The 14,042-nt window shown below is 41.9% G+C and overlaps 1 protein-coding gene across 1 annotated transcript in view; it reads left to right on the top strand.

Annotated features, from left to right (window-relative positions):
* LOC104832724 (vascular endothelial growth factor receptor kdr-like) overlaps positions 1 to 14,042 on the top strand; it is a 135,266-nt gene that overhangs the window by 90,212 nt on the left and 31,012 nt on the right. The window contains exons 13-17 of the mRNA XM_010569070.1: positions 6,763 to 7,056; positions 9,221 to 9,367; positions 11,074 to 11,199; positions 11,311 to 11,417; positions 12,671 to 12,806. Of these exons, the coding sequence (XP_010567372.1) occupies positions 6,763 to 7,056; positions 9,221 to 9,367; positions 11,074 to 11,199; positions 11,311 to 11,417; positions 12,671 to 12,806 (810 nt within the window). The remainder of the gene's footprint in view (positions 1 to 6,762; positions 7,057 to 9,220; positions 9,368 to 11,073; positions 11,200 to 11,310; positions 11,418 to 12,670; positions 12,807 to 14,042) is intronic.

Below are 14,042 nucleotides of genomic sequence, written 5' to 3'. Positions count from 1 at the left end.
CCTCTAGCAAGAGCCAAGTCCTCTGTAGTCTTCCAAAGGCCTGAAGCCTCTCCCTGACTCAGGAGAATGGTTGGTCTCCAATTAAGTCAGCAGACAGAGCAAAGGTGAGCTAGGCCAATATTCAGACCCAATCCAGGGCTGATAACGCTGGGAGTTGTTGTGACATTGGATCCCTGCCTGAGTAATTAGCCTTTCCAGTGCCCTTTAAGGAGGGAGGAGGTGGACATGCTATTTCTCCAAAGAACACAAATCCAAACAAATATCTGCTTAACCTTTCAGCACAGAAATTCTTCAGTAGTGAGATCAAGACCTACATAATGCTTTTAAGAAAGATGGGAGTTTAAAAAAAGAGAAGAGTCCAGGGACAGCCTTGTTCAAGTGCTTAACCAGAACAAACTGAACTATTTCTGTGCTCACTTTCTGGATGAGTGGATGTTGGCTGGTAGAATTTGCGTCAAAATAACAATTTTTAGAACAAAGAGTGCAGAAGTATCCTGGAAGGTAAATGTCTGATTCTCACTACTTGGGTTCTTCCCCATGAAGCAAGTTCTGAGGGCAAAGCTCGCTTGTGGCAGTGCTCTGCACTCCTCTGCCTCTCTTGTGTCCTGTGTTGTTTGACTCCATTGCTCTGAAGTAATTTCAGCACATTTCAAATCAGGCTAACCTAAAAGGGGGTCACTAAACATTGTTACCATTCTTACTACACAGAAGTGCTGTGTAGTGCACAGAAAAATGTCATCCAACAATAATGAAGCTGCTGCCATATGGCAGAAAGATTTCACCTCCACTTACAGCTTCTTTGTACTACCCCAATGCCTTATGGAGACAGAAGGGGGTTTAAGCCTCCAAAAGGTATTTTCCAAAGCCCTAATTTACTTAGGAAAAAGCCCTTCAGGGTGCACTTTTGGGAGACACATCTCAGACATAAGAGGTCCTCAAGATGTCCAAGGCAGGCAGAAGACCAGCTATTAATTTTACACTTCGCCACTTCCAAGCGTTGAGTCTTCACGTGGGTTTGTTTCTGCTCTGAATTCTGTCAGCTATTATGTTTGGATGGGTTACTCAAAGCTGTATGTTTCCAAGCTATTCACAGTACTTTGTAATACTTGGTGACTAAAACCAATGCTGGAGCAACTAAATAAGCAACCAGCATAAGGTCAGATTCAAAGGGTTAGATCAATCCACACACTTTTCACAACTATGTTTTATTTTAATAATAAAGTTATGTAGGGTTTTTTTCCCCCACAGTGAGCTAATATTTCAGATTTTTTATTTTAAGATCAATCTAGCAATGTTTTGAGACTAATCATCCAATTTTAATTATGAAGGAAATGAATGACTGGACATTGCTGACAGCGGTTATGGTGGAAATGTTTCCACCAAAACACCAGGAGGTGAATAGGGCTTGGCAAGACAGATATATTCTTGCCTGTGAAGAAAAGACTGTGAGTCTGTGACATTCTGGGGAAGAGGCAGATGCTGAACAAGCATGACTGACTTTTATAAGTGCTGTGTTTAAAAATAGTGGTGTTTATGATTAGAAAGAAATGAAATCTTTCTAAATGTGGCCATCCTGATCCAAAAGTAGGTCATGTTGCAGGGGTAAAATAGCAGCAGAGTGACCTGCTGCTGGGTTTCTTTACATGACGGTCCTCTGCTGAGTAATGCATATTACTGCAGCAAGTGGCCAGGCTGCTCGAAGAGCTTCTTTCTGCCAAAGGTCTGCCTCACAGATGAAAAAAAAGCACTGTCTTCTACTGGGTGCACTTGGAGGAGGCTAAGCGACTGCCAGGTTACTCTCACCAGGAGTTGCCTGTAATCTCAGTGTTGGAGGGACATTCAGGGACAGTTTGTGAGGTACCAAACAGGGGAAGTCCAAGAGTGTAAGGCTTTAAGCAGGTCTCTTTACAATTGCTAGGCTGATTAATTTTATGCAGATCGAAGCTAAAAGCTGAGATAAAGGCTGAGTTAGAGTCTGAGAGCACACAAGTGATGTGTGGGCCTTTAGGACAATGTCTAGCAAATGTTTGTAGCACTTCACAGTGCTCTGTTCTCTGCAAAACAGCTGCTAGTTGTGGGACTCCATAACTAATTCAGCAATTTGTGGATTTTAAAGACCTGATCTCCCATTATCTCCTACCGAAAAACAAGCTGGTGGATCCTGAGCTGCTTTCAAACATTTTGGCTGAATTGAGCTTAACTAATTTCTCCCCGGCAAGAAATCTGAAGATGATACAGAGGCTAAACTCTCTTCTTCGCTCAAAAACCTCTTCCACTAGGTCAGGGTTGAAATGTTTTGTCAGGATATGGCAGTGTTACAGAGAAACTTCATCAGATGTTGTCCAGGCTGCACCTGCTTTCTGGGGACATGCCTTACTTCAATCTGCTGTTTTCATCACCACCATACTAATTTCAGAAAAATGTATTTATCCCAATGGAATAATGTCAACACCCATTTTGTTCTTCCACTGCAGAGCCCCCCCAAAAACTCCCACGGACACTAGAAATAGCATTGGTATCTATTTTTAAATCATTTCTTTGCCAGCAAAATTCATTTCAGTGAAGGGTCAACAGCGTTTGGAGATCATGCTGAAACCAAACCATATAAGGGGTCCAACATGATGAGAAATGTTATCATTCAGTGACAGCCCTGAAGCCTCTCTGAGCTCCTTCTGCAGATGTCCTGCCTGTCAATGTCCCACTGAATCTCTCCTGAAGTTGTTTACGGCAGCAGAAACTCCCCTAGCAATGCAGTAGCAGTGTTATCCATCATGCCCTAGCCTAACTCTTTATTCCAGTATTTTTGTTTTGTGTAAATCCTTTTTACTGTTTCTTGCGGTTACAAAATCTGTCTCCTGCCTATCTTGCCTACCACAGTTTTGACATCAGTGTTCCCATTTAAGTCAGATGACTTTTTTGCCATAGGCAGAGGTAATGTGGGCGAGCCATCAGATGCTCAGAACTGCCTCATGTCATTGCCTACCACCGGTTACGCACCAAAGGACACTCAAGGCAGACTGCAACCTTCCTAGTGCAGTGAAAAACTGACCTGATGTCTCCTGGCGGCATTCTCTACCATGAACAAGTATTATTTACCTTCTAATCTCTGGTCTGCACCTTGGAAAGGGCAACTATATATTACTGTAGGTCCACATTAAATCAAATTCTAGCCTTTGTATGATTGTACTACGTACAACAAAATGGGATCCCACCCATATGAAACCTATGAATGTTCTTGGAATATAAATGAATTATGATAAGAATAACAAATAATAACAAAAGCCCCTTTTCAAGTGCCTATCTGATTGCAAAAACAACTCAGAAAAATGGAGTTAAAGATTTCTACCAGAAAGAAAATGTTATATTTCAAACATGAGATAAAAATTTGCTATCAGATACTAGAACAATGTATGAACTGGGCTGTTCTACAACTGCTTGCCACTCTCAATTTGCTTATTCCTGACATGTTTACAGGATTTATGAAAAGCTCTGCACTGTTTCAGATGGTAGGGCTCACCCTTTCTTTTTCTCACTCTCCCTACATGCATATGCTTGATAGCAACCCCCCCCCACCCTGACAGGCACGGGGATGGAATTTGGGAAAGAGCAGAAGTTTTGAATTACACAGATTATTGTGCAAAGCACAGGAAATTAAAACCAATTAATTCCTTGTAAATACAAATGGAGCCAGACTTTCTTTTGATTTATGCTGACTTTTTACCTTCCCCCAATGGCTCATTTCCCTATTTTGCCATGGAATCCTGCACAGTCAAGAGTGAAATTCGCAGCTACTACACTGTAATACAATACAAAAGACAAATGTTTGGTGACTGCTGATAAAAGAGAAAAGGCCCCATGGTGCATTCTTTTAGCCAACTTATTAGGAGTCTTATAAAACACTGTATCTGTTCAGAGAGAGGAAGTTAATCACTGCTCAGGTTCAAGACTGTGTAAGCAAAGTAGTCTAAGAGATGAACTGACTTATAATGTGCTCTCAAAGCTGCAGTTACTCCCCAAATAATCCAGGTAGGAGGAAAAAAGAGAGAGGAGAGCAAGAAAGACTTTTTTTTTCCTCTCTTTCCTTGCACTGTAATGAAAATCAATGAATATTCTATTGGAGCTGAAAGAGCTTCTTGAAAGGCTAACAAGATGGAAGAGAATAGCACAGGTTCCAGCTAAAAATATTCAAAATGCTAAATAAAAAATGTCAGTAGAAGAAATGATAAGAAAAACAAGCCAGGCCTCTGCTCCCAGAATGTTAAGTTGGTAGAAAAAACCCTGCACTGGTGAAATCCAGCAGCAAGGTGAAACTATCAAGCTTCCTTCACAATTTAGGGCTTAGAAATTAACACATCAAATTAACGGGGAATTTGCGCCAAAATGTCAGAGATCTCTGGGTGCTCCAGCCCATGCTGTCACTGCCACACACAAGCCAATGCCTCATCCCAAGAGATGCAGTATTTCCCTTGGGGTGGGCTTTCTCCCACAGCCATTCAGGGAAACTCACCCTGCAAAACAAACGGGGCTGCAAGTTGTAAGAAGAAATTCTCCTGAAGAAAAGGCTTCCTGAGAAGCAGAAGCAAGGGCAAATGGGGCTGCCAGCCTAACTGCTTAAGGCCAAGGTTTAGCTTGCCCTGCAGATCTGCAGGTTAAGCCACAACAAGGGGTTCACTGTGTTTTACCCCAGGTAACGTGATCAAACTCCTACCTCATCACTTTACCTGGAATCCCTTTATACTTTCACTGAGACCCAGCACTTAGGATCATGGGATAATTCAGGCTGGAGGGGATCTCAGGAGGTCTCCCAGACCATTGAGCTTACTAAAGCACTGAGTCTAACCAAAGATCCATCTACCTTAGTACTGTAACTGTTGCTGGAGCAAATAGCAAATGCTTAGAAGAGAAACTAAGAAACAGGCAATTTAAGAGGGCACTTTTTCCCTATTTCGGTTTGACAGATTCAGGAGAGATGCTGAGATGCTGCTCATGCCACAGCCCAGTGTTTTCACTGGACCTTAATTCTTCCTCTTTAGAGAAGTTCTGCTGGCCTCAGACTTTTCACTCTTTTTGATAAGCGTCATCTTGACATGTTAGAACCACAGGACATCAGATGTGAAGAATGGATGTATTACACAAGTCAGTTTGAGCGTGCAGCTAGCACCAAGCAAGAAAGAGAGCAACTGAGCCTAACAAAACACTGCATAAAGTAAACTTTCTTTCATGAAAAGGAAAGAAAAGAAAAATAACAATTGCCACAGCTGTGGCCTGAGGGGTGTCTTCTCTTTTTGGATCTTTTGTAAAACATTTTTGGTGCCAGTCTTTAAAAACCATGAATCAAAGCTTATTGGTTCTATTCCAGATGACTTGTGAAGAAGAGAGACTTTTAATCATATCTGAAAGCTCCTTCAGGGCTCTGTATTTTATATAATATATGGTTTATTATATAAGGCAGATTGGTTATTTCAACAGCCTCACTATTTATGTTCAACTATAGCTTCAGCAGAACTTTTTGCAAGAGTCGGCAGTGTGACCCCCTGGCCAAATTCCAGCTCCCATGTGGAATTTGTCAGATTGCAAGTGCAATGTGTACTTGCTCCCCTTTAACTTCTGTCCTTCTCAAAGTACCATCCATTTCATCCTAGCTCAAGAAAGCATCTTGCTAACAGCTTGGTACTGAAGCAACAATCTATCAGATTTATTGCAAACAGTGTTCATGTTCAGAAAGTAATCCAGAGCAAGTCCTCCTAAAGTGTCCCACCCCTGTACTACATCTGGTAAAATTTATATGGGGTTCCTCGTAACTCTCAGCTGCTTTAAAATCCTGACCTAACAGACAGAAGCATAATTCCAGGTCACTGTGGTTATCAATGCACTTTCATTCAAGTCTGCTGGGTGGATAGATCACTGAAACTAACAGAATAAAAAGGGAAAAGAGTATCTTTCAGACACAATTTAATTGTAGATCTCTGGCAGCTAATGCAGTAATAGGAATGTGTCTATAGGCCAGACTCTGGCATTCTACTCAGAAACATGTTTTCTTGTCTTCAAATGGATTCAGTTTGCCACTTCAGGAAAACTGATTTTTTTTCTGGAGTGAAAAGTTACTAAAAATAGAACAAGAAACAGCTTACTCTTTTGTGGATAGATTGGACTCATGCCTCAAAGTATTTCTCTGCTAAATATAAAGGCCTCAAGGACTTATACATCATTAGATCAGTTAATCCATTCAGTGACCAAGTAAACATCCACCAAGGCACACGTGATGAAAATAAATATCGGCATAGCTGAAATAAGAGAGAATTGGGAAGATTGTTCAGTGGTGAAGAAAGAGAGTGTTACTTCAGAGAAATGGGAATAGGTTTCTTTATTCTTATGCAATTATGCTTTCGAGCACTGATTGCAGATAGAAAGAGAAGAGCTCGCGAACACATTTGTCTACCTGGATGGCAGTCTCTCTTGATTAAACTCTCTTAGTCCATTAACTGCTTCTATATATAAACTTTCAATTCATTACTTGAAAATGTAATGATTAGAATGCTGGAGGCCAAATTACCACAGGTCAGCACTGAGACAGGAGGGGTACATTCATCTACCTAATTCACAAGCACCAGTGCCTGTTTGCACATGCAAATGCGGGTCTCATTAAAATTGGCTCATTCCATTATGGTTGGTCTTTGAAATTTGACCATCAAGTTACAAACGGGCAGCCAAAGATCTTCTCAGTTGTGACTTAATTGCAAACATGTTTTCTCTTCCTCCTAGATGTGCCATTTGGGTTGCAAACAGACCCACAAGTCACAACCATTGTGGGGAATGATGTCCGGCTGACCTGCCGGGCCTCCAAGTACATCTACAGTCACCTGGCCTGGTATTACCCCTCCTCAGAGGCGGCTCTCAGTGACGCAGTGATCAAGACAACTGACAACTATTCCATTTCTTTGACATTGGTCATTACTAACATCACGAAGGAACAGAGTGGTCTCTACAAGTGCAGAGCCCAGAACCAGCACAACAGCACCGACACACTAGAACAGCACACTCAGCTCCTCGTCAGAGGTAGGTCCTGCCAACGGAAAATTGCAGTGGGACATGCTATCGTTCTGCTGCCAGAGCAGAAACACTGTGCATCTGCTGCTCCCTTTGAAGCCTTTCAAAGAGGAAGGTGCCCAGCATTTCTTGGGGACTGTCCTAATATAGACTTTGTGCTCTGGTTTGGGGGTTTTTTTGATTACTGTACGTGGATTGACATGTAGCCATACATACTACTCATCAAGCCACTGCTGGTTTTGTATAAAATATTTGCCTTACACATAAAGGTGATTTCAGCTGCATTTTATCTTCCTAACTCCATCCTGGGTACAGATATAGTGTTGACTGAGGAGAAAAGGCATCACCCACTATGTGACTAACAGCACAACCCTGTCATTTGGGACTGTCAGCCCAGATCTGTATGACTTTGGTAGAAGACTCCACCCACTTACAGCTGTCAGGATGATACTAATACCTAAGTAGATTTGGAGCCAGTAGATGTAATCACAAATGTCACTGGTCAAGTGTATATATCAAGTGACATGTACCATTTATTCTGGGTAAGTGGGATACACTTCATTGTAACAACAGTATTTTCTTACTTATACCCAACCCCCCAACTCTTCTATTTTCATAAAAATAGTAACACTACAGATCCTGAAGCCTGGCTTCTTCGCTATGTGAATATAAAGGGCAGGACACTTCTTCCAGTAGAAACTCACTGAAAATTAGTGAAATTTCTTCTGCTTCATAGTGAAGAAAGTGAGTGATTGGCTCTAAGCCTTCTCAGAAGAAAAAGTCCTGCTGGTATGGGTGAATTTATTCTGTATCTTCCAATGGTGAAGAAAAACCCAAAGCACAGAAACAGAGTAGAATTGAAATAAACAGCAGCAAGCCAGGGTGCAGAAGACAGAGTTCTTCAGAAGCCGAATTAGACAGTGATTTTCAAATTGGCTTCTCTGCTTACATTAATGGCTAATGAGACATCGAAGGGACAGCTATGCTGCCATAAGCGCTTGTCACTTAGGTGAAAAACAGGCCATGCAGTGCTGGCTTCATCCTTGTTTAAGTGAACGAGCACATTTCCCATGCAGTCTCCTACCCCGTGCAGCCAACATCATTCTCGCAGTCCCTTCCCCCTTCATGCAGGCACACACACAAGGAGAAAATGCTCACCCACACCACAGCTGTGGCTAGCACAGCTCAGATACCTGAGTGGGAGGTGATTTATTTTAAGAAATGGCATAAGCACCTGCTTCTTCCTGAAGTGCGGAGGAAGGGAAAGAATCTCACCCTGGTATTACAGAGTGCTAGTGGTTTGGCTTGTCCCCACAGCCGGTACTGGAGCCACCTGTCAGCATCATCTGCCATGGAGGCACTGCGCTTTCTCTGCACTCTGCATTCAGGCAATTCACTTTTCTCTCCCCTGGCAGATATTTTTATTCATTTAGTCAAATTTCCACCTACACAGACACCTACACATGATGGCTATGGGAAAAACACAGCTAAACTGGGAATACATCCATTGGAGAACTGGAACCTTGATCATATTCTTCTGAGAATTACTGGGCTCTGTTATTTGTCCGGCACATGTCAGAGAGGCAATTCTTCTAGAGAACATGCATGGAAATGCTCCTCCAAACCAGCCCTCCTCCCCCTATACAAACAAGGTCTTTTAAAAGTACTAACACCCATCAGCTACTGTCCTTATTGCAGATTTTATGTATTTTTTATGATGTGCTTGTGGTTTTATACATTGCTTTCCTGTACCTTTCATAAATGAACATAAAGTGGAGGTTAACATGCTTTGTAGTAAGCAGATAACTGCACTCATGATGGAGGACACAGAATCCTTAGAACTGTTTCCTCTTTGCCTCTTCCTTTCTTTTTTTATATTCACTCTGCATTCGCTCTACCCACTCACTGTCCTCTGTTTTCTTCAGAGGATGAGAAACTCAAGGAGGTTTGAGCTGAAGCCGAATCTAAGCTTAGTCAGTTTGAAAATAAGCCAAATAAACTCACCCACTCCTCCTATAATCTTCGGGGGAATTTTTGCTACCACTCATCAACCAAATCTTTGCCACTTCCAGCCCAGAGAGGCCATGCAGGTGGCCAAAGGAGAGAAGATGGCAGAACTGAGGGAAGCGCCTTCTGAAATCTTACTGTGTACTGTTTTCCTTCATGACTGTAGCAAAGGCAGCACCGTATGTGATACAAAACCTCACAGATCTGGAGGTTAACATCAGCGGCAAGATCATTCTGGAGTGCAGAGTCAGTGGAACGCCAGAACCTCAAATTACGTGGAGGAAGAATGGCTACCCCATTTCAGCAGCATCAGGTAAGTGTACTTGCTTCCTGAGCATGCTGCAGTGTTGTATGTAACACAGTTTAATGGACTTGCAGGTTCACCACAAACACAGGACCTACAACTCCATGGCTACTGCAAGCATGGCTGAGTCAGGATGATATACACAACTTCGGGAAATGCACACACAAATCCAAATATATCAGACCACTGCAGCAGTCTCCAACTTGAGCTTTGAGGTCAAAGCTGCCAACCGGTTGCAACCCAATGCCTGCTTATGCAGCTTGCCTTCTGCATGTGGCAATGTTCGTGTCTGCAGAGTCAGCCAGATAGTCTGCATACATTAGCATAGCATTAGTAAATCAAGGAGTACAGCATGCTGCTGTTCAGTCTGCTTGTGTGAGACAACAGTTTGTCTACAAAACGGAGACAGAGTGTATCTGCTTGTCAGGTGGGTCTGAAAACACAAGCCTGACCTGTCAGATATCCTTGGGGCCTGATCAGAATATGTTGCAGCAAATTGTGGGCAGTCACCTAACAGTGAGGTCCAGGGCACACCATGGCATATTACACATCCTTTCTTTACCTCCCACAACTTAGTAATGAGAATGTACTCTCAGCTCAACCGGTATAGAGCAGTACAGGTGCAGTGCTACCATGGGCAGGGAGCATGCGCTCCCTTATCTGAGCCTGGAATTCCTTCTCAGCTCCCTGTCCTGAGATCTCCTATAAATCATGAAGAATCCCATGTCAGTAGCTGGTCCTGTGACTTTAATTTTGCATCTTGGACTAGGTAGGAAATCCAGGATCATCCATAATTCAGCTCAGACCGTTCTGAGAGAAACTCTTTATAGCTACTGAAATTTTATAAATCATTCTAGAGGGACAAGCACGTAACACATCCAACCAGTGGAAACATACATAAACTATTTGGAAAAAGCACCTCAGGGTAAATATTTCAGCACAGTGCATGGCAAGTTATGTGCAGCACTCTTGTTAACAACAGGATTCATAGGCACAACACCCAGAAACTCAAAATGTCCTTCCCTTTTGGATTCAAAGTCTGACCTGTTTCCCTATTTCTGCCCCAAATACATCCTTAGTGAAGCAGATGAGCTCACAGTTTTGTGCCAAAAATCAGGAAAAATTAAATGTGGAAAATTAATCAGGAAAATTAAACGTAGAAAAGACTCATATAGGTCATATCTCTTCAACCTACCTCTTCCCACTCCACCTCTGGCCCCCGGCTGCCTGTGAATCCAGGATTGCTCCACTCAGTGATTTTTCCAGGGATGTGCATAACCTGATTCCCATGTTCCACATGTTAGAACTCCCATCACTTCCCACAGCCTCCAAGACATTGGCTTCCTCCAATAATTTCCCCGAGTTCCCTTTTTTCCCAATGTATCTCATTGCTATCAGAAAACCTATCTTCCCATCACTTCACTAAGTTTCATAGAAGTTTTCTCAGGCTCTGTCTGCTCATAATAAATTAACAGCCACATTTGCTATGGTTAAATGAACCCCAAGCAATTTACACAGGTATTGAGGAGAAAAAAAATGTCAGGGAAAGGTTGTTGCCAGACCACAATGAGGAGCATAGTATTAAAATGCCTCCTAACAACAGTGCATACCAGGCCTGCGTGGATAGGAGCTGACTTTCAGTTCTCTTGACTCATAAAAGCATTTGTAGGCAGGTAGGTTATTGTGATAATATTAACCAAAATCCCTTACAACAGGAATTTCCATGGAAAATAATACCCTGGTCATTGAGCGAGTGAAAAAGGATGATGAAGGGCTCTATGAATGCAAAGCATCTAACGACATGGGCCAAGACAGCACATCAGCCTTCATTAAAATACAAGGTGAGGTCCAAGCTAAAGCGAAATGCATATATTGTGTTGAACTGAGGAGAACTATTGTTCAGTCATGGACTTTGGCTACATTTAAAATTTGGTTGTACATTTAACCTACAGGTTCTGAGGAGAAATCCAACATTGAAGTTATCATTTTGGTCTGCACTGGTCTAGCCGCTACCCTCTTCTGGCTTCTTCTGACCCTATTCATTCGGAAACTGAGAAAAGTAAGAGAGGTTCCCTATTGCACAAAGGGTCTGGGATTGGGCCCAGTTTATGCGTAGTATCAGAGTTTAGGGCAGAATGTTTGGGACAGATGGTAGAAGAACTGTGCAAAATGTTCCTATAAAATTTCAGTCCAAGATTTCTGCTGATAGTCCTTTGACTTCTCAGGAGATCACTTGCACTTGTGAAATTTCTACCCACTTCCACGGTACCATAAAATCAGGCTCCTCCCTCTTCATGAGTCAAACTGGCTTGCAAGATTAGGAAACTGAAAAAAATCCTAAATCCCCTAAAATGAGGGCTTGATTTCAGCACTTGTCCTGTAAGATTTCTCTGGAATGTAGGTATTAAAGGGGGCCCTGTTTTAAGAAAGATCCTAGGATGTTTGCTCTAGAAATGAGCTCAAACAACACAGCTTATTTTGTCTCCAAGACTTGCTATTCTTTCACCTCCCTTTTGTGACTCAAAAAAGTAAAGTTTCAGTAAAGATCCAAGGAAGTTAGGTGTGTTTTTCCTAAAACAAACAGCAAACAGAAAGGCAACCACAGCTCTCTGCTCTGAAGCTCACCAAACTACAGTCCCAGTGTTGATCCCCAACACTTGAGTAAAATTTCCCCTCCTATTGCAAATACAGTGATTAAATTACTGTTTTCCTCCCTGACCTCAATTTAACAGTTGTGGACAACAGTGAATTTCCTATTACATTTTACACCCGTGCAAGTCTGCTCACAGGACCCACCAAATCACAATTTCTCACTTAGCAGCATTAGAAGTAGCAGTTTTCACCAGCTTTCAATCAATTTTAAATTGTAATAAGCAATAGCCATGAAGTGGATAACTATGGAGAATCAAGACTGCAAAACAAAGCACTATGAAAATGCCAAAATGCTCTGCAGTGCACCAGGAAATGCAACTCGTGGAGTTCCCATAGAAAAGTACTGATTTCCTTTAACAGATACAGGTAGAAGACAGTGATAGATTTTGTGTCCTCAGAGTGTTTACCAACATTAATCAGTGACTCTTTCCAACACCTATGAGTGGCAGGCATACGTAAACATTTATTTCTCAGCTATAAAAAAACAGAGAGGCAGGAAGCTGAAGTGATGCATTCATGGTTCCAAATAAAATTCACAGCTAAGTCTGGAATTCAGGGAACTCCCCAGACAGCACTCAGTCTTGTAGATGACAGCTCGCTCTCTCCCATTAGAATTGCAGGGTAAATACTGTGAATAATTTCTCCACACCCTGTTTTTAGCCTGATGCCACAGATATTAAAACAGGATACCTGTCAATTATAATGGATCCAGAGGAAATGCCTCTTGACGAGCAGTGTGACCGTCTTCCCTATGACAGCAGTAAATGGGAGTTCCCAAGAGACAGACTGCGGCTGGGTGAGTGGTTTGGGTATTACTGCTGTAAAGAATGATTTCTAATGCTCCTTGGTTTCAATGGATATGTTGTATAACCCAAGATGCAGCCTATCGTTTAGTGCCAGTGCACTGACATCCTTGGGGAGAACTGGCAGTGAGTCACAGAATTCAGGATCATCCTTAATGGGGGGTGAAACAAAGGATTTGGTAAGAAAAACAAAGATGTTGTCTCTCTCAAAATAGCTACTACCTCTTTTTCTTTCTTGGGGAAGTGAAGCCAAACTCTTGACAGGGAAGAAAGGTACTTCCAGGTACTGTCCCTGCCAAAAGTATGGTTTCACAGCCATAGAGGAAAATGGAAAGAGAAATAAATCTGAAAGGTGACAGTCTTTCAGTGAATTTTATTTTGAAGAAATTTATCAATTCATCAAATAATAAATTCTTTATTAATCATTTGAACTTGGCGTTGAGGTGTAAAGAGCTATTATGAAAAAATGAACCAAATTTCATTCAACAGCTCAGCTCACTGGATGATGCAGCAAGAAAATGTAAAAAGCAGGTTGTGTTTGTACAGAGAAACAGTAAGATCTGTGTGCAATAATGAGTGTAGGGAATGTATCTGTATTTGTGTGTGCTCTTGGTGCTTTAGCTGGAAATCATAGAAGGAGGAAGACAGACAAAAATAACAAAAAATAAGATGATGGGGGGACATAGGGTCAAACTAGCAGAACCAAAAAGCCAGACCATGATGCCCAGTGTACTCTGCTGCATTGTGAATCAGAGCTCTCAGAGCACGCTAGGTAACATAGGCATGAAAATTCAAATGAAAGGGAAAATAAAGCAAGATTATCATCCTAAATTCCATTTAGTATAGCTTTTTACTTCAAATAAATGTCAATAACTGAAGGGTTAAAGAGTTCTGACTGCCTGAGTGCCTTAGCTGGCTATCTCCGTGACTGTGATTCATGAGAGATCAGGGTTCCACAATTCTATGTTTAACCCAAACTCTGACTTTCCTGGGATTCAGGACAACTATACGTAATGTTTTTAACCTTAAGCCCTATATATGTATTCAGCCTTGCCTTCAGCTGAATGCAGATTTATTTATTCTACTCTGTTCTATCACATACTGTATTGCATTAAAGTCATATGGATATAAATCACACTGTTTATATCCATATGCTGCAAATATGTGATACAGGCTTCTATTGACTATCGGTCTACGTCTATGTTGTGCCTGGGCACTGGAGTCTTGTA

The sequence above is a fragment of the Haliaeetus leucocephalus genome, unplaced genomic scaffold (assembly GCF_000737465.1).
Source record: "Haliaeetus leucocephalus isolate CR32 unplaced genomic scaffold, Haliaeetus_leucocephalus-4.0 Scaffold262, whole genome shotgun sequence".
In the NCBI taxonomy this organism is placed as follows: domain Eukaryota; kingdom Metazoa; phylum Chordata; class Aves; order Accipitriformes; family Accipitridae; genus Haliaeetus; species Haliaeetus leucocephalus.
Note: the sequence above shows the minus strand (reverse complement) of the source record. Positions and strands in the feature narration are given on the sequence as shown.